General features: G+C 42.7%; 1 protein-coding gene across 2 annotated transcripts in view; it reads left to right on the forward strand.

Moving 5' to 3' along the window:
• Nucleotides 1–20,454, forward strand: part of pik3cb (phosphatidylinositol-4,5-bisphosphate 3-kinase, catalytic subunit beta) — a 111,016-nt gene that overhangs the window by 86,599 nt on the left and 3,963 nt on the right. For both annotated transcript variants that reach the window (XM_080731003.1, XM_080731004.1), the window contains exons 13-22: nt 1,241–1,429; nt 2,134–2,255; nt 4,800–4,943; nt 5,150–5,249; nt 7,946–8,142; nt 10,352–10,461; nt 11,167–11,245; nt 15,090–15,257; nt 15,747–15,870; nt 16,930–17,075. In XM_080731003.1, coding sequence (XP_080587129.1) covers nt 1,241–1,429; nt 2,134–2,255; nt 4,800–4,943; nt 5,150–5,249; nt 7,946–8,142; nt 10,352–10,461; nt 11,167–11,245; nt 15,090–15,257; nt 15,747–15,870; nt 16,930–17,075 — 1,379 coding nt within the window. The remainder of the gene's footprint in view (nt 1–1,240; nt 1,430–2,133; nt 2,256–4,799; nt 4,944–5,149; nt 5,250–7,945; nt 8,143–10,351; nt 10,462–11,166; nt 11,246–15,089; nt 15,258–15,746; nt 15,871–16,929; nt 17,076–20,454) is intronic.

Consider the following 20,454-nt stretch of genomic DNA (forward strand, 5'->3'; position numbering starts at 1 on the left):
TTCCAGAGATAGAGCTGTTTGAATAAAAAAAAAGTGTCCATCCACTAGAATGAACACACATTTTCTCAATCAGCTAAACGAAGGAGCCAACACACAAACAGAGGAAAGCATCTCTCTGATCTCAGGTCATTTTGACATCTTTTTTTTATAGCCTTTGATCTAAAGTCATTGGCACACAGGGCCCATTGAAAAAAGACGAGACGTCATTGGCATTGAGTGAGTTTTAAGAAACCTTATGTTGTCATGTTTGTTAGTATCCTGAAGCCGTGTTAAGACTTTTCAATCAAAGAAGCTTGAACCATGTGTGTCCCCTGATGTTATAGAATCCCATTTATCTAGTTAGACTATTTACAGTTATGTCCTTGTATTTTCAAGGCAATGTCATCATTTTGTAATAAAATCCTTTAAGTGATGTTAATAAACGGATATCTTTGCTTTCTTATAGATTGATCTTAGGGAAGCAGTGAGGATTTGTAAATTATTTGTTAAGTACTTTTGTCATACTCTGCTGCCATCTAGTGACCAAACACTGCTTCTTTTCTGCCCTGGCAAGTCTTTTCCCCCAGCAGAATCTTTCTGTTTGGTGACTTCTGCTCAAAATGCCAAGAACATAGGAATGACCCTGGCTGTCCTTCAAAGCACACATTGCAGCAATCACTTGCAGTTGCTCCTGTAGGTTTCCACTGAAGGATCAGACCCTTCGTCAACCAGATGTCTAGTTTGCTCTTTATACAAGCCTCATATCAGTCATGTCCAGACTTGACTACCGCAACTTGCTGGTCTGCCAGCTTGCTCGCCCCAAACGCCTTACAGCTGATCCAGAATTCCGTATCACGTCTGGTCTTCAACCACCCAATATTTTCACATCTCCCCTAGTCTTCACTGGCTTCCAGACCGTTGCTGCCCGCATCCAATTCAAAACACTGGTGATCATCGAGGGACCAAGGCCTTACACCCTTTCTACCTTAGTCCAGCAAACACAGGACATTACGTCCCTCCCTTCCCTATGACTCTTGTGCGCTTATTTTGGGCCCTATCTTGTGCACTGTCTTATGCCTAAACCTTCATGCCTTTCATGCCGCTTACTTCAGTCTTGCACTTTATAAATCAATCTGGATAAGAGAGTTGACCAGACATGCTCTTAGATGCCTTAATTGTAAACTGGGCAAAACTGTATCTGATACTGCTGCATCCACCTTTCTGTGCTTAATATCCTCTCACAATGTGCTCCTCTTCTCAGGGTCGAGGAGGCAAGAAGTTCCACATTGAGCTGAAGGAGATCATGGAGCGAGACCCGCTGTCCCAGCTGTGCGAGAACGAGAAGGACCTGATCTGGACACTACGCTACGACTGCCGCGAGAACTTTCCCCAATCCCTGCCCAAGCTGCTGCTCTCTGTCAAATGGAGCAAACATGAAGACATGGCTCAGGTTAGATGGGAGGGCGTAATGTAGATAGAATGTATACAGTAAAGATGAACATTGCTTCAATCCAATCCATATGATTGTATTTAGAGGTACAGTATATCAGTAACTTGTGCTTATTGCTAAAGTTGATGACAAACATGACATAAAATTACACAAAAGTAATAAGTTTTGGTTCAGTTATGTCTAAAACCACTCAGTATGGATAGAAATGTTTGTACAGGGCTGTGTACCAAAACGTCCTGCAACCATACACTATGCTCGAGTCTATTTCAAAGTTTTTGCATTGTTGCCCTCAACGAGATTTTAAAGGGATATTAAGCTTTCAAATAAAAAAAACATAGGAAAAAAAGTCTTATTCACACCCTGATCGGCTCAGGGACCAACGTATAGAAACACATCATATGTGACCGAAACGTTGCTTAAATAATAAAAGTGTTCATATTGTGCAAGTGCTGACGGTGTGCAAACATGTGCAACTTTGAAGCCTACAAGCCAAACAGAAATGGAATTGTCAGCAACAACAACGCGATTAAATCGTTAACCGCAATTATTTGAGTGACAATTAATCGTCATGTAAAATGTCATATCGTGACAGCCCTACCCGTGTCTCTCAGTTAACCAGTGTCTTTGTGTTGTCTCTCTCAGTTAACCAGTATCTTTGTGTTGTCTCTCTCAGTTAACCAGTATCTTTGTGTTGTCTCTCTCAGCTCCAGGCTCTGCTCCAGATCTGGCCTAAGCTCAGTCCCAGAGACGCTCTGGAGCTGCTGGACTTCAACTACCCTGACCAGTACGTACGAGAGTACGCTGTGGGCTGCCTGAGGGATATGAGGTAAAGTGCAAATATACAGACACACACAGTACACAGACACACACCTTGTTAAACCCTATATTCTTTGTTGACTGGTTCTATACTTGGCCACCTCTTCCTTTCTTCCCTCTCCACTAAATCTCTTCAGTAACAATAGCTGACCCCAGAATAGGGACGGGATGCTAGGGTTCATGTGGTTTAGCATCCCTCTTGGAACAGTAATGTGTTGAAACTAGAAAAATATTGTTCCTTCGAAACAATTGTGGGCTCGCTTCAAGCCGGAAAACAATGGCTATAAAAGTACAAAATGTCAAGATCGCAGGCAGTGCTCTCTTTGACGTTACTGACGTCAAAGATTGGTCCATTTTGTTCCAAAAATGTGTTGTGCAAAAGTTGACCCGCTGGTGGCGCTATAACAGGCCAATGTAAGAAGGGTGGTATCTGTTCCTTGACCTATTGGGAATGTGCTTATTGGGAATTTGCTTATTTGCAATTTGCACTTTCACGCACATAGCAGGCTGTGTTCATGATTTGAGGTGTTTTTGGCTTTGGCCACTTTATCGCTGCTTGCAGCTATATTTATTATTATTATTTTATAATTTTTTTGTGTGCACTTCATAGGCATGTTAGATAAAGGTCCTTAGATTGCGTGTAGAATGTTTCATGCAAATTGCAAAAAAAATCCTAGAATAAAAACGGGTTTAAGCGTTTTACAAACTGCTCAAAATTATATAGCGCCCCCCTTTGGCCATTTGGGGTAAGATTGGTTTCAGTGATATTTGAACTAACCCTCTACACTATTTTGTCATGAAAATCTGACTTTGCATGTATGTTTTAGAGGCAGAAGAATAATTTGCATAAAAATGCAATATTGTTTGAATTATTTAAAAAAGCATGTTTCAATGTTAAAGAAATCCGATCTGACAGATCTTTAGATATCGGTCCAAAGTTCACGTAAAAAAGGTTTTGTGCACGTGACGCGAAAATTCCAGAATAAAAGCGGGTTTACGCGTTTTACAAACTGCTCAAAGTGGCGGAAAATCGAAGGGCGGAGCTTACTTAACAACGACACAGATGTCTTCCGCTTGAGTCAAAGCACGCGTGTAACAAGTTGCATGTCTTCAAACGAAACGAGTCATGACTTATGCCCGTTTGAAGTTTGAATTTTCAGACGCTTCGTATAGCGCCCCCCTTTGGCCGATTGGAATAAAATTGGTTTCAGTGATACTTTGACTAACCCTCCACATCTTTGCCAAATGCCATGAACGTGTAACTTTGCATGTATGATTTAGAGGCCGAAGAATAATTTGCATAAAACCGCAATATATATTGAATTATTAAAAAATCATTATTTAACGTACAAACTTCTCACCACATAGCCTGTGTAGATATAGGTTCAAAGTTCATGTGAAAAAAGTTTTGTGCACTTGACGCGAAAATCCCAGGAGGAGATAGATTTTTACTGTTTTTCATATAATTCCGAATTGTGGGAGACCTAAAGGTCAGAGGTCAAAAGTTAGAGGGTAAAAGTTGTTCGGCATGAGGAGACGCATAAGTGTATACAGGTTTCATGGCTGTATGTATAACACAGCATGAGCTATACCTGTTCAAAGATCGCACTTTCGAAGGCTTCCTACAGCGCCACCATTTGGCCGATTGCTTTAAAAAATAATAGCACACTTCGCCACTGTAAACCGAACACATTGATGTTTTTATTTTCATTTTCTCACTAAGTATGTAGGAGTAGAAAGGTGCCAAAGTATTGAGGAGAACTTGATCTAGGAATAAATAAATAATGACAATATCTAAAGTGTGCTCGCCTTACAGGCGAGCCCACAACTAGAATGCCTGTCTATACTGGTAATGGTGCTTTTCACCATTGCATACAATGTGCCTCACAATGTAGGGCTCCAGTCCAATTATAGATTTTCTTCTATTCTGTTGATTACATTTTTGATTTTTTTGATCATTTCTGTTTTTTTTTTGTTTTTGTTTTTTTAAATAGACAATCTACCTAAAATGTCACTATTTATGAAGAAAAAAGGAACTATGACATGCACCAAACAGGGATTTATTAATCGATTATTTTATTTAAAAATATAGAGTAACGAAGTCATGACGTCACTATCTCATCCCCCGGTTCACGGAGTAATTACTCTATGGAGAATAACATTGAGTCATCTTAAAATCGTCTCATATGCATTGTGGTCCACGCGATATTGTCGGGGAGATGGCTCTGTATGGTTTATGATAGTCAGTCACTAATATTTTATACAGTCGGTTTCTGGTGAAAATGTCACTAATTCGCCAACGGTAACATTAGAGTTTTCTCCATATGAGTCAAACCGCTGAGATAATTTGTTTATGTTTGGAACACAGTTCTTATATGATGCGATATGAAAAAAGTCTATGGGAATTCAGAAAGGGGGGGGGGGGGGGGGGCGGAACGTGAACCAGGTAGGATGTGTAAATGAAGTCAAACTTCGTTACTCTATTGATAATCTATAAAAAATATATATATATAATGGACTAAATGGATGAGTTGTGTGTGTGTTCCTTCCCCAGTGATGAGGAGCTGGCTCAGTACCTCTTGCAGCTGGTGCAGGTGTTACGCTACGAGCCCTACTATGACTGTGCTCTCACACGTTTCCTACTAGACCGGGCCCAGCGCAACAGAAAGATAGGCCACTTCCTCTTCTGGCACCTGCGGTGAGTGTGTGTGTGTGTGTGTGTGTGTGCGCGCGTGCGTGTGTGTGTGTGTGTGTGTGTGTGTGTGTGTGTGTGAGTGTGAGTGAGTGAGTGTTAGAAAGAAAGTGAAAGAAATTGTGGGATTGTGAAAGAGACCAGGTCTCACACTTAACAGATCTTTGAGGTTTCTCTTGTCACCAGTGTCATCCCTCTGCTGCCCTCTGCAGGTCAGAGATGCACATGCCGGCTGTCGCTGTCCAGTTCGCCCTCATCCTGGAGGCCTACTGTCGAGGCAGCATCCCTCATATTGAGGTCTTAAAGAAACAGGTTGGACATCACACACACACACACACACACACACACACACACACACACACACACACACACACACACACACACACACACACACACACACACACACACACACACACAACACCCATCTGTCCAACACTTTGGTCCTAAACAAGACATCTTGGAAACTACTGGCTGGCAGTGGCTGCTGTGTGCCTTCATGCTCCACAGAGGATGAACCCTACTGATTATGGTGACCCCGCCATGGTCTTCCATCTGGACCAGTGGTTTGCAACCCTTTTCATATCATGGTCCGTTATTTATTCTGCTTTTGAGCCGCCGATCGCAATTGATGAGATTCAGCCTCCCAGACCCAAAACGTAAAATATTTTGTTGTCGTTGGATTGTATTTTGTCCAAAATTCCATGCTGTATTGATGTTGTAAAACGAAGCGTAAAATAAAAAATGAAACCAAATGGACCCTTACGAAACCTTACGGGTCCATTTGGTTTAATTTGACACTCTCAAGAGTTAAAGATCTATAAGGATTCATTTGGTTAGCTGGTGACCACCTGGAACCCCCTCAAGGGGGCCTTTTCCACCGGCAAAGAACCGGTTCAGGTTCTTTTTCCTGCCTACGGGATGGCAACTTTCTTGGAACCTTGGTTCGTTTTACGCGGTTCCGTACCAACTCGGTTCTCGGTGGAAAAGCTCACCTCTGGTTCATCCCATAGGCGGGAGAAAGAACCCAAACCGGTTCTTTGCCGGTGGAACAGGCCCCAAGGAGCGCTGTTGGTCCCCGGACCACGGGTTGAAAACCACTGATCTGAGTTCTCAGAGTTACAGAGTCATAAGCCTTAAAATGTTGGTCCCCGGGCCCCACTTTAAGAACCACTGTCCAATTGGACAGTGTCTGTCATCTCTCAGTGCAATATATCAGCCATGTTTAGTGTCTATTGTGTGTTTACAACCTGACTGGATGGATGGTATTTTTAGTGTGTCCCAGTGACAACGGGTTGACCTCTAGACCTCCACAGTGCAGGCTCTGACAGCCACTCCGCCGGACACTTCCCCCCCAGCTTCCTCTTCAGCGCTGACCATTACCGGGTCACTTCCTGTTTTGAAGAGTTGACCCACGGGTGGGAGATGGGTTTAGGGTGAGAGTGCTGACGTGCCGTTTGTTCAGAGGAATGAGCTAACCTGACAATCATCGAGATCATTCCCTGGGATCTTTGACTTATTTGCAGTGAACCTTCAAAACTCTTACAAGTCCATTTCATAACATAGACTAGTGCACTGGTTCCCTAACTTTTTAGCTCGAGACCCAAAAAGAGAAATTTGATATCTAGCCGAGATCCAGTGAAAATAGCCGATCTACAAGGTCACATCACATCACGATGCGAATTCCGTCCTGCGAGATGTCGCTTTTCGCCCTTAGGGCGTCTTACTGATATTATATGTATTTATATATTTACCTTTATCTACATGCCTATACTGTATGTACATATTTATCTTTTCACTGTTGATACTCGGTACATACAAGAACTATATGTCCATTTTACTGTGATAGAGTGCACATTATATTTATTCATGTCCGGGCAGAGGTTATAACCCAAATATATCGTTAACTTTTCAGGACAAAGTATACTGTTGGCTGCCTCGGCTGCTGCTAAGAAAACTGGTTTGAACGGTCTATTAATTTGAATACCATCTGTCTCAATAGTTTTTCTGATATTTGTTCACTTGAGCGTTCTGATGCCAGAATGAACGATGCCAGAGCTGACACTATGGATAACTGGTCCAAAGCTCTGGATGTAGTTCAGTTACTTAATTAATTCTCATTCTTACTGCGTTGTGGCGTATCAATCCATTTCCCCCTTTGCCCGCACATAGCCCTTGTACTTGTCTGAACTTCTTCTGCATGTAGATGTCTATATTATTATATCACTGTGTACTTTGTTATTTAGATCATAAAAGAAAAATGTCCGGTCAGTCCAAATGCAGATGGTCAGAACAGTCCTAACTAAGACTACCGGTATATTTATTTACATGCAGTTTTATTGGTGATAGAATGCACACGATACCTTTGCCTCTGTTTCTACCTACTGATGGCCATTACGGCCCTGCCATTTCTGGTGTGCAACTATATGTAAAGCGAGCCTTAACCCATTTAGGCCTAGGATTATTGACTGCTTTAACTATTGAAAAATAGCAGATATACAAGCTCACAGCGTGGCACCGAGTGCCGCGCTGCGAGCTTGTAGATCTGCTATTTTTGAAAAAAGTTGTGAAAATGTGTGCAAATCTTTGAATATATGTATTTTCAAAGCAAACGCTTGTAACTCTAATTTTGCTTCTGGGTGGTCCCTGGAATTAAATATTTTGAGATAGGGGTCCGTGGCCAAATAAATATCAGTTTGGGGGTCCTTCACATGAAAAGGTTTGAGCTCCACTGACATAGTAGTCTCTCAAGAACAGTTTAACTGAGCTCCAGTTAAGTGAAAAGGACCTTTTCTTTGATGATGGCTGGCCAGATTGCTGACATGGAAACATAGGTTTTTCAAAAAATCTTGGAAGGATTCACGATTTTTCAAGAATTACAGATCTACAAGCACGGTGCCGCGCTGTGAGCTTGTAGATCTGCTATTTTTCAATAAAATAATGAAACACAAAATGTGTACCCGTTCTAAATGGCTTAACAGTCTCAGTTCTCCCTCTCTCGCCCCTTGCAGATGGAAGCCCTGACCAAGCTGAAGTCGGTCAATGAGCTCATAAAGCTGGGAACCCTTAAGAATAAAAGCAGCAAGACCAAGGAAGCCATGTTGACCAAGGAAGCCATGATGACTTGTCTGAGGCAGACTGGCTACTCGGAGACCCTGTCTGACATCCACTCCCCTCTCAATCCCAGCGTTGTCCTCGCCGGCGTCAAGTAAGGTTCCACAGGGGTCCCTGACAGCACAATAAATAAAATCAAATAGGTTATAGAGAATACATTCAGTAATGCATGAATACAGTTAGAGTAATTTCACTGCTGTTTAATTTCCTAGTACTGTAGTTCTACCAAAAGCCTCTATACTGTTATTCCCTTCCCTTGCTAGAGAGGCCTACAGCTGCAGTATATACTGATTTTAACAACAAAATATAGTCTAACAACAGCTCAGCCTCATTGTCCAATCCTTAGCCGTTGATAGTCCACTGTATGTTCAGTTTGTGAACAAAGCCACACAAATCACAATGTGGTGTTCAGTGGCGAAGCCTCACTATACAAGCTGGATGCATGTGGGCATATCCTAGTGTGATGACTGTCTTAAAAAAGGTTAAGCCAAGCATCTGCCAGTGGACAGCCATGCCTGAAGGCTTTACTGTATGTCTTCCGGTTGTCCATACCTACAACTACATTCGTACTTATGTTCCTAACCTTGTGAACGTGATATTTCATGGCATTTGGCACAAATGATCACTTGGACTCAAGGATGAACTGATTAACACATATGGTGCCAACCCAGAGTTTGTATTGGTACCAACGCTGTGCCAACCCCGAGTTTCCCGAGTTTGGGCCGTTTTTGAAAAAAAAGAAGAAAAAAAAATCCAATTTTTTTTTCAAAGGTTTTTTTGGACCTCCAGAAATGTGTTAGGCATGATCGCGATCGCGAAATTGCATGTTTAACCCCATGTTTAACCCCATGTTTGTTTACATCTGAAGAAAACATAATGGCTGATAAATCATGAATGCCTGAACGGATTTCCAAGCGGATTTTTTTGTTTGAAAGCTGTGAACAGTGGGCACACACGTGGTGCATCATCTAGGCATGGGCGTGCACGATCCGTGCACTATAAATTACATGGAAGTCTATGGAGACCATGGCATCAAGGGACATTGAAGAGAAAAAATCATGGCAACAAAAAAGTTAAGGTGACTGTGACCTCAAACACACCTTCCTTCTAAGTCTTCACTACTATGAGAGTCTGGACAGACACAAATAACAACGGTGACTGCTTGATGAGGGCATACAACTGCAATGCAGTATTTCTACTTTTTACATGCATACATCTTGGACCACGATCTAGTTGTCACATTTACTTCCCCATGCATGTCTTCTGTTAGGGATGTCACCGACATAATGGCATGAGATGTGATTGGTCTATGATGGGATTGATTGATTGAATACTTTATTAGATGTTTGCATAGGAAAAGCACAGGACAGTACAGTTCAGATTCAAGGTCAACTAATGGGATGTAAACCCAAGAAAGTACAATCGCTTGTTTACATTAGGGTCCTTTTGTACTCAATTCATAGAGACAAAATGACAGATACATTTACACAGCGCTATGCAAAATAAACATCATATAACAGTCAGGAATAGAAAATATTTACAGTAAACACATTATACATATACAGTAGGGACTAGGGAGAGTCATATACACAGGGTTCCCACACAATTTTACCAATTAATTTCCATAACTTTTCCAAAACCTTTCCAGAATATTGAACCCAATTTCCAGGACTATATAACAATAATTCAGCGCAATAACGAGTCGCTTACTCCTATGCGCAATGCCCAAAGACAGGTAGTGTATGGCAGTGGTTCTCAACCTTTACAGACCATGACCCCCGAAATAATCATATTTTAACTGGGAACCCCGGCACCCTGACGAGCACTAACAGTTGAGGAACTTTGTATAACACGGTTTTATTGTGAAAATAGCCGATCTACATGCTCACCACGCCTCGCAACGCGAGGCGTTGTGAGCATGTAGATCGGCTATTTACACAGTTTCTGCCTCTAATATTTGTTTAATTTGTCATTTCAGAGGTTTTAACAAAATCAATAACCAAAGACAATGCATAGCTATTTTTTCCAGGACTTTAAAGGACCCTTGATCAATTCCAAAACTTTTCCAGTACATGGAAAAATATTTTTCTAATTTCAAAATATTTCCAGGAATTTCATGACCGTGGGAACCCTGTATACAGTATACAGTACATACTGACAAACCCTGTTCTAGACAGCTTCACAAAGAGTTGTTCATGATACTGGGAAACGGGGACAGCTGGCGGCTTTTTACTGACCGTTCTTCTCTCCCCGTCTCTCTCTTTCTCTTCCTCCCTCTCCCTCTCTCTCCTTCCATCTGGCAGTGTTGAAAAGTGTCGGTACATGGACTCTAAGATGAAGCCGCTGTGGATTGTTTACAACAATAAGCTGCTAGGAGGCGACTCCTTAGGAATCATCTTCAAGAACGGAGATGGTAGGAGAGAGTTTCTCTGTATGTATGAATGGATGGTAGGCTAGGGCAGGGGTTTTCAAAGTGGGTGCTGGGGCACACTGGGGTGCCGTGACGGCAGTCTAGGGGTGCCGCGAGATAATTTGACACTTAAACAAATATTTAGTATAATTTAAAACGTGAAGTGCAAAGTTATTTTCAATCAGTTCCAACCAAAATGTCTATTATCTCAATGTTTTCCTCGCAACATAATCGCTAAAATATGGCATAAATATAAAGTGTTGGGAGTGAAGATTATGAATATAATTTAGGGGTGCCTCGAATGAAAAACATATTTATAGGGGTGCCCTGATCCAAAAAAGTTTGGGAACCCCTGGTCTAGGCGTTGTTGATATGTATCTGTGTATGAATGGATGGTAGGATAGGGGTTTGTCGCCAAGTATCTGTGTGTGTATTTATGAATGGTATGGCGGGTTAGTCTGTTTGTATGTATGTATGTATGTATGGATGGTAGGATAGAAGGTTGTTGCCATGTAAGTATGTGTGTGTGTGTGTGTGTGTGTGTGTATGTATGAATGGATGGTAGGACAGGGGGTTGTTATTATGTATGTATGAATGTATGAGGGAGGAGAGGGATTTCTGAATGAATGAATGGATAGGTTAAAAGTTCCATGAATGTTAATGGTTTCATTGTTACTGTCTCTCTGTCTCACTCTCTCCTCATCCCAGACCTGAGGCAGGACATGCTAACCCTCCAGATTCTGAGGTTGATGGACATGCTATGGAAGGAGGCAAATCTGGACCTCAGGTCAGTATGTCTGTGAGACCTGATTTAGAGCCCCTCCTCTTGCGCGTGTGTGCGTGCGTGCGTGCGTGTGTGCGTGTGCACGCACCATGGGGTTGTTTATTCCTGTTCTCTGCAGGGAAGGGGAAGCAGCACTGTGGTGGGGTGTAGAGGGAGAGGAGGGGCTCTAAATCACCACCCCCCTGCTAATGTAGCCTCTAACCCCTCAATACTCCTCAGTCCTCACATGCCACTAGTGATGGGACGATATGAAAATGTCATATCACGATTACTGTGACAAAATAAATCGCGATTTACGACATTATCGCGATAATCAAAATCCATTATCCTGGGGCAGAACATTTGCCAAAAAATAGCAGTTATGACACGTTGTGAGCTTATAGATCTGCTATTTTTTGGCAAAGACATTTGATAGAGTGAAAAAAAGACTGTATCAAGTATGTATATTATAAGTACCTTTTACCAATTCTAGATTCTAGAGGGTTTAAGTGGTAACGGAGCTCCACTTAAACAGCACCTCAAATAAAAGGTGAATTTATCCCAGTGCATGACGGAGGACGATATCACGATAAATTAAATCTCCACGATATGATTATCGTCAGTGTTTTTTTATCACGATAAACGTAATATCGCATATCGTCCCATCCCTACATACCACACACACATACACACACACTATCTTCTTTACTTCCTAATCAAATCCACACTGTCTCTTATTTTAAAAAAGCCAGGTTTTCCTCCATTCTTCTCCAAAACACACACACACACACACACACACACACACACACACACACACACACACACACACACACGCCGACACAGACACATCTGGAGCTAGGCAGTTAGACGGCCTTGTTTTGACAGTTGAGCCAGAGGCCAGGCTTTAGGTTACAGGGACAAAGGTTTGAGGAAAAGAACGAAGCGCCCGAGGAGAACGAGGAGGATGTGGACGACGATGTTAACGGAACCGTTTTGATGTGGCGGAGGAGGCGTGTGTGGGGTTTGCTCAGGGATCACCCGCAGCTCGTACCGAGCCACACGTGTTCCCACCGTATCGGTTACCCAGCTGTCTGTGCGTGTGTTTCTCATTCACACGCGCTCAACACCCATCAAATGCATAGGGTCTCTATTAACCCATTTAGGCCTAGAAATTATTGAATGCTTTAACCGGTGAAAAATAGCAGATATACAAGCTCACAGCGCGGCACCGAGTGCCGCGCTGCGAGCTTGTAGATCTGCTATTTTTGAAAAAGTTGTGAAAATGTGTGCAAATCTTTGAATATAAAGTGAATGTTTGTAACTCAAATTTTGCTTCTGGGGGGTCCCTGGAACTAAATATTTTGAGATGGGGGTCCGTGGCCAAATAAATATCATTTTGGGGGTCGTTCACATGAAAAGGTGTGAGAACCACTGACATAGTAGTCTCTCAAGAACAGACTAACTGAGCTCCAGTTAAAGGTATATTCAGTGATTGTATTTCATTCAAATACAAATATAATTGGTACATTTTCCATTCATTCTCCTCACTAGAATGTGTGCTGACCATATAAGGACTTCCACCATGGCCTGTGTTGCGAGCATAGCTAGATTCCGTTTTCAGAGGTGGCCAGCCAATCCTCGACCAATCAGGGTAGAGTATGGCCGTAGTTATGTTATGATGTTTAGTTATGATGGTCAAAATAAAAGTTTTGAGAACCACAGTCGCTCTGAATTAAGAACGTCTGCTAAATGCCTAGATTGTATACTACTGAACTCATAAAATGCCACAGTCTCGTAGTAAATCAGTATCATACATATCCTGAAGCTGGAGACGTTGGCCTACCGATATTCAGTGATTGGGTCTAATGATCAAAACGAGAACATTGTAATGGTGTAGAAAATCTATAAAAAACTAAACATTTCCACGTTGTGTCAAGATGACCCCCGGCCACTTTCATTATCACTGAATACACCTTTAAGTGAAAAGCACCTTTTCTTTGACGATGGCTGGCCAGATTGCTGACATAGAAACACAGGGTTTTTAAAAAAATCTTAGAAGGATTCAAAAGACACTTATAGAATCGGGTCAAAATTCTAATTTTCACGATTTCTCAAAAATAGCAGATCTACAAGCTCGCAGCGCGGCACTCGGTGCTGCGCTGTGAGCTTGTATATCTGCTATTTTTCAATAGTTAAAGCATAAAATAATGACACACAAAATGTGTACCCGTTCTAAATGGGTTAAGAAGTGGAGTCCAATTCTTTGCAGCAGGTCGGGGAACTGTTGTAATTGAAAACTATTAGTCTTCTTTGAGTGTTCTGCCGGGTCTCTCTGGTGCAAGGGTCTTCAACAGGGGGTCCTCAGAGTTACTACAGGGGGTCCTCCAAATCTTTGTGTGATAGAAAGAAAATAACTAAATCTCCTTTTTTTAGACAGATTATTGACCAGATTCTGAGAACTTTAGCCAAATATAGCAGATCTACAATCTCACAACGCTTTGCAGAGTGCGAGGCGTTGTGAGCTTGTAGATCGGCTATTTTCAGCAAAGAGGTTTGGTGTAGAGGGGAGAAGTATTGACAGTTCAAATGGTTAATTATCTGAAAACACAAATTGACATGAATCCAAAAATACACTGATTATCGTGCTGAAACTATATGGAATCTATGAAAAGATTGTGGGGGTCCCTGCTTCGTCTCCTCTCTCTCAACTAAGCGGTCCTTGGCCTGAAAACGTTGAAGACCCCTGCTCTGGTGTATTCGAATGGCCGACTTTGCCCCATAGTTGGGGCCGTTCTGAAAGATCAGTTCAGCAGGATGATCAACACACCCTGAATAAATGAACCTCCAGTGCCCTCTAGTGGAGGTTTTGAGTACCAAGAACCAAGAATTACTTTATTGTCAATTTCCCCAATACATGTACTTACATACATAAAGAATATGAAATACCGTTCACCCTCAGCCACTTGCAGTGCAATATAAAACATAAAAGACCAAAACTAAAACACAACATAAAAAATTATAATTAATACCCAATATGACGTCCAATGAATCCAAACGTTACCAGCACAGCACATAGGTAAAGTGCCATGGTGCAATCCTTTAACAACAGAGTAGCCATGGAACTAGGAAAGGTTGAAGATGGAAATGTGTCATCTTTGGGCTGTACTGGAGGCTCATGGCCAGATGGCTGCTCTGTCATTTACAAGTAACACTCCCTAAGGTCCAGTAGCGACCGCAGTGAGTGCCGGCTAATTTGACTATTATTTAGACTTACCTAAAGTTTAAAAATAACTGCAAAAAAGAAACACGTCAAGTTCAACATATATACATATGCATTTGAGACATGGTGGGGGCGGACATTAATTGACGATAAATTTTGCGTGCAGTCGAGCATAATTGCATGTAAACTTGACATAGCCCCCACACCATGGAATGCGCTCCCCTCCCATGTTAGACTGGCCCCCACCATAGAGTCCTTTAAAGCTCGTCTCAAGTCCCATCTTTATACCTTGTTTCACTGTTGTTTTTATTTTGTGGGATTTTGCTGTTCTTCTGTGTTTTTAGCGTTTTGTTCTTGGTGTACTTTTGCTTATGATTTTCTGTGCAGCACTTTGTAAACCTTGGTTGTAAAATGTGCTATATAAATAAAGTGGATTGGATTGGATATAAGCAAAGGCTAGAGTTTGATGCACCTAGTAGTAGTAAATGGGTTTCACAATGGTTAATTTATGAGCAACGTGATATTCTCTGTACGGTATATCGGTCTCCCTCTCAGATCTGTCTTACTAAGTGTAGTGTTTGTTTTGAATGTAGGATGCAGGCATCTGTAACTAACAAGTTCTTCTTTACCCTTTTTTTTTTGTTGAAGAATTGTGCCTTACGGTTGCCTAGCGACTGGGGACCGGGCGGGGCTGATCGAGGTGGTGTCGTCAGCGGACACCATCGCTAACATCCAGCTGACCAGCAGCAACGTGGCGGCAACTGCTGCCTTCAACAAGGACGCCCTGCTCAACTGGCTCAAAGAAAAGAACTCTGGGTAAGGCGGCTGTTGTGCTGTCCAAACGTGGAGTAGCTTAGAGCAGTGCTTCTCAAACTTTGACATTTGAAAGTCTCCCCTTAACACAATGGAAGCCAAGGTTTCTAACATTTCTAGCTGTTGCTCGTGCCGCCGTTCACTTACGCTTTATTTTGAAGAGCCTCGGAAGCTTCGTGCGTGTGCACGTGAGTGTCCGCTGACGATTGAGGAAGAAGATCTGTTTGTTTACAAACACTTGCGAAACTAAAATCCAAACCGGGGCCGACCATTGCGGTGTAGTGTCGCCGTGAAAACAAGCAGATCTCTGCCTCCCTGGCGTTCTTTGCACCTTATTCAGAGATAAAGCCCTTTTTATGTTTCAGCATAGAATAGAAGTCAATGCAGCATAGACGCATCATTTTGCTTCTGTGCGAGTCACGTAATGAAAGGTGCTGTAAGTCCACTCAAAGGTGACACAAGTCCTGTGTGGTGTTTTGATTGTAATTGTAGTGACTCTCTGGACCGGGCCATCGAGGAGTTCACCCTGTCCTGTGCAGGCTACTGTGTAGCCACTTATGTCCTGGGGATAGGAGACCGTCATAGTGACAACATCATGGTCCGCAGCACTGGACAGGTACAGTACAACACTTTAACATCAATGCTCTCACCTTTTATCAACATGAGTAGGACTACTTTCTATTTGTGTACTATTTTAAATACTTTTGACAAATTGCTATGCTACTTGACTCAGGTTTTATTGTACCAAGTGACAAATAATCTTGATATATTGCTGCTATTTCTTTCAAAATAGTTGTGCTTGAATGAATCAATGAATAGTTTATTTTGGTGCCTCATATCATTACATTAAAATTACTTCAATTAAATTTTGCATACATTTTGGCAACATCGAAAAAGGCGTAGGCTGAAGCCGAAGCTTATTGTGCTTGCTTACATGAATATTTAACTACTGTAGTTCTAACAGCGAATGCACAGTTCTTATGGTTTCATAAGCTAGATTTTCTCATTGTGTGTGTGTGTGTGTGTGTGTGTGTGTGTGTGTGTGTGTGTGTGTGTGTGTGTGTGTGTGTGTGTGTGTGTGTGTGTGTGTGTGTGTGTGTGTGTGTGTGTGTGTGTGTGTGTGTGTGTGTGTGTGTGTGTGTGTGTGAGACCAATTAATCTCTGGCACCATTGGTTGCAGCGAAACTGAACGCACACTCCCTGGATACCAGAGCAGAACCTCTGCCACCCTTTACTTCACAAGGGTTCTGTTATAGCGTTACCAATAGGCAGATTTTTGTAAAACACATTTTTTGACAGTACTCCTACAGATTTTGTCTAAACATCACGCAATTGGTACACACGGTCTCTATAGTCATTAAATGAAACGGGTCTTACAAATTTCACGCAAACCGGTACACATGATCTCTATAATAAAGACAAATCGGTTTGATTTTTCATATTCCATCCTGATTCCATCCGATTGCGGTGAAACTTTGCACGCACTTTCGCACTCTATTGAGGAACAAATGCCCATATTTCTCAAAATGTATTTTACTCGCCTTTTGATTTCCCTTTTCTCCATCACAGTGTACAAATGGAACACACTCTCGGGACATTGTTTTGCCATGATTTATTCACCTGAAAATATATATATTTTTCCAAACTGTTCTTTGTGTGTGTGTCTGTCCATCAGCTTTTCCACATCGACTTCGGCCACATCCTGGGCAACTTCAAGTCCAAGTTTGGCATCAAGCGAGAACGCGTGCCCTTCATCCTCACCCATGACTTCATCCACGTCATTCAACAGGGCAAGACGGGCAACACAGAGAAGTTTGGCAGGTTGGTTTGTCTGCTTTCCAGGCTGGAGCCTGGTGTGTGCATGCACTTGGACATATAGCAGAGATCACAGTTTGTCAACGTCAGGTCCAGCGACCACCAGGGGGTCCAAATAGACCCTTAAAGGGCCATTCACAATCCATTCACACTCCATATATGGGCATTCCAATATGAAGTCCTGTTAGATAAAAAAAGGGATTCTGTTGGTGTGGTTCCCCTGACATCACAGTGATGTCAGAGCGTGATGTCAGAGCGGCAAACCCATTCTCTTAGAGTGGTTCCCCTGACATCATTGTAATGTCAGAGCGGCAAACCCATAGACCGTAAAAAAGTGTACACGTCCAGACAAACGGAGACACGATGTGCCGTTTCACATACTAAACTGCAACCTTCGGTCGCAATAACTATAACAGTATAGTTTTAAGTCAAGTGGGTGGCACTATGAAAAAAAGACAATGGTGAACAATATAGTTATAGTTGTCTTTATTGCGACCGTAGGTCGCACTTACTACAGAAAGCTGCTCGAGGTGTCCGTCTGTCCGTCCGTCCGTCCGTCCGTCCGTCACACACGTCACACGTCACACTTTTGCCCTGCTCATATCTCCGCAACCGTTGCCCCGATCCATGCCAGATTTTGCACACACACTCCTTACCTGCCAAACTACAACCTCCAAGGACCCCCGGAGCTCCAGGGACCCCCAGCTCCCTCGGGGACCCCCAAGTGTAAAAAATGAGCACATGTGCAAAAATTACCAAATGACCACCCCAACGGGGCTGCTCACGGGGCATTCCCGGGGACCACCCACTCCTGGTGCTCCAGAACGGATGCAAAAGTGGTGGCGCCCCCAGTGGAGGACCCCCTGCCACTGCAGCTCACATAAAATGCCGTAACTCGGGCTAGGAGCGACCGGGAGAGCCGGGGCCGGTACGTATTCGTCCGCCTTGGCGGTGCGGAGACCCCACCCCTCATTTCTCACATGGCCCTCTAGCGCCACCATGAGGCCGATTCAGATTTTGCCCTAAAATCACGAAAATCACTACACAGTATGTCTACACTCATGTCATCAACATGGATCAGGAAGATTTTGGAAAAACACATTTTTGCTCTATTTGTGGAGATAAGTGACCTACGGTCGCTTATCTCCCGATTAGGGAGTCTTACTGGTAGTTATGGTGCCCTGTGGGAATGGTGCTTAATTAAGGGTGTGTAACAATGGTTAAATGAACCCTGTAGATGTACAGTGTAGATTGGGGTCCCAGAGATGACGGTCCATTTGGACCGCTGTTGGTCCCTGGACCCGACATTGAGAACCGGTGGCCTATAAATGGTTGTTGCACGACCCTGGTAGAAAATGTTAATGACTGTGTGACTGACGGTCAATTCACCCTTTGTTAGCCTTCTGGTTGGTCCCTGACTGATTGATTGATTGATTGAAGACTTTATTAGAAGTTTGCATAGGAAAAGGTACAGTTTCATGACGGTACAGTTCACCTTTACAAGGTCTACTAAAAGGAGATCCATGAAAAGACTAAGCTTATTTCCACAGGAAACCATTAAAGTATCTCATATAACATTGAATGACAGACAAATAGAACACAGCATTATGCAGTAACACATACTGACCAACCAGCAGGCTCTATCTGCCTTCTCCCGCCCTGGTCCCGCCTTTTTTATGTTGAATTTGCTAAAACATAATTTTTGGAGATATGAAAACATTTAAAAACATGCTGAGTCACTATACTGCCACTGAGCAGCTCCATTTTACTGAAACCAAGTTTGAAATTAGAATTGGACACACAGAATAACAATACTAAGCAACTGAATTAAAATGGTAGTGGATGGAGTGTCCCACCGAATGTCCCACCAAGACACAGCAGCCAATGGTTGTGAAGAGGGGCGAGACAACGGGCGGGACTTGACAAAGGGTGAATTTGTGCTTCGCGTGAGGAGTGTGGAACGACGGATCACTCGACAAGTCTCACGAGTCACGACGGTCCGAGCTCTGAGCGTCAGGGACGTGCTGGCCATTGGGAAAAGCGGGACAACTCCCGAACGGCTGGTTCATTCCCGGCCAGTCCAGGCCGGCCATTAGGAAAAAATTAAAAATAAAATGTCGGCCTTCGTTCCATTTTGGGGGCTGGGCGGCCAACAAAGTACATCGTCACTGTCGGGCAGAAACCTTGTATCTCCAAGTTTCAAATTTGTCAATTTTTTCGCAAAGCAAAGCCCTGCTTCATCATACAAGGCCGTCGCACAAAAGTGGTGAAAACAGCAGATCTACAAGCACACAACGCCTTGCGGTGCAAGGCGTTGTGTGCTTGTAGATCGGCTGTTTTCACTAGTTTAATTTTTTTTTTTAAATGATAAATACAAAACAAACGGTTTTGGACATACAAGGTTTCCACCCGACAACGACGAAATATAACTCATGTAATTGGCCCACTGGCTTGTCACTTGTCATGATCTGAAATCTTTGAGTAGCAGCAGCACTATGGAGAGAGATCTCTCTCTATAGCGTGCAATGAGGGCCTCTCCAACTCTTTTTCCCGGGCTGAATCAGGGGCCCAGCAAGTCCCTGCTGAGCGTTCATGCTTTCTGCAGTTGGCCGTTGTCTCTTGCATCTCCATGTAATGGATCCAACCAATCAGAGTATAATTATTACATTTTATGACGCCATCTGCAACCTTTCGTTGTTCCAGAGGTTCGCTGACATTCTCTGTGATTGTCCTCCGTGACATATTTTGGTCAGTTTTACAGCGTTTTGACTCATTATTCCACACTTGCTGCACAAAGCGTAAACCGCCAATTACACCCCATTGTTGAAACATGCGTCATCATGTCATCACTGCCAGAGTGTGCTGCAAACAGGCATCCTATATTCTTTGCGTCTTGATGAGCTGGTAGATGGGCTATTTTCAAATGGCCAACGTTTAAATGGGGCTGGAGTGGTTAACGTAGGCTACTAGTACTGTATGATTTGTAATAATAATCAAAATCTACAAAGTAACTAGTAACTAATGTTACTCCACTACAGTACTTGTAGTGGAGTAAAAGTACAATATTTAACTTGTGATTTTGTAGTGGAGTAGAAGTAGTAAGTATAGAAAATTGGAAATAGTACAGTACAGTAAAGTAAAAGTACCTCGAAATTGTAGTTACTTCTAGTTACTTTTCACCACTGCTCAACATATCCATTAGGGCTGTTACAATTATTACATAATCGTCTAATCGCAATTATTTGAGGTAATCGCAATTATTTTGCATAATCGTCATAATCGTTTCCATTTTGAGAAATGTTAATATCATACACTTTGGGAAATAGCAGATCTACAAGCTCACAACGCGTCGCATGGCGACGCGTTGTGAGCTTGTAGATCGGCT

Source organism: Nannobrachium achirus, assembly GCF_963921795.1.
Source record: "Nannobrachium achirus genome assembly, chromosome: 8".
Classification (NCBI taxonomy): Eukaryota; Metazoa; Chordata; class Actinopteri; order Myctophiformes; family Myctophidae; genus Nannobrachium; species Nannobrachium achirus.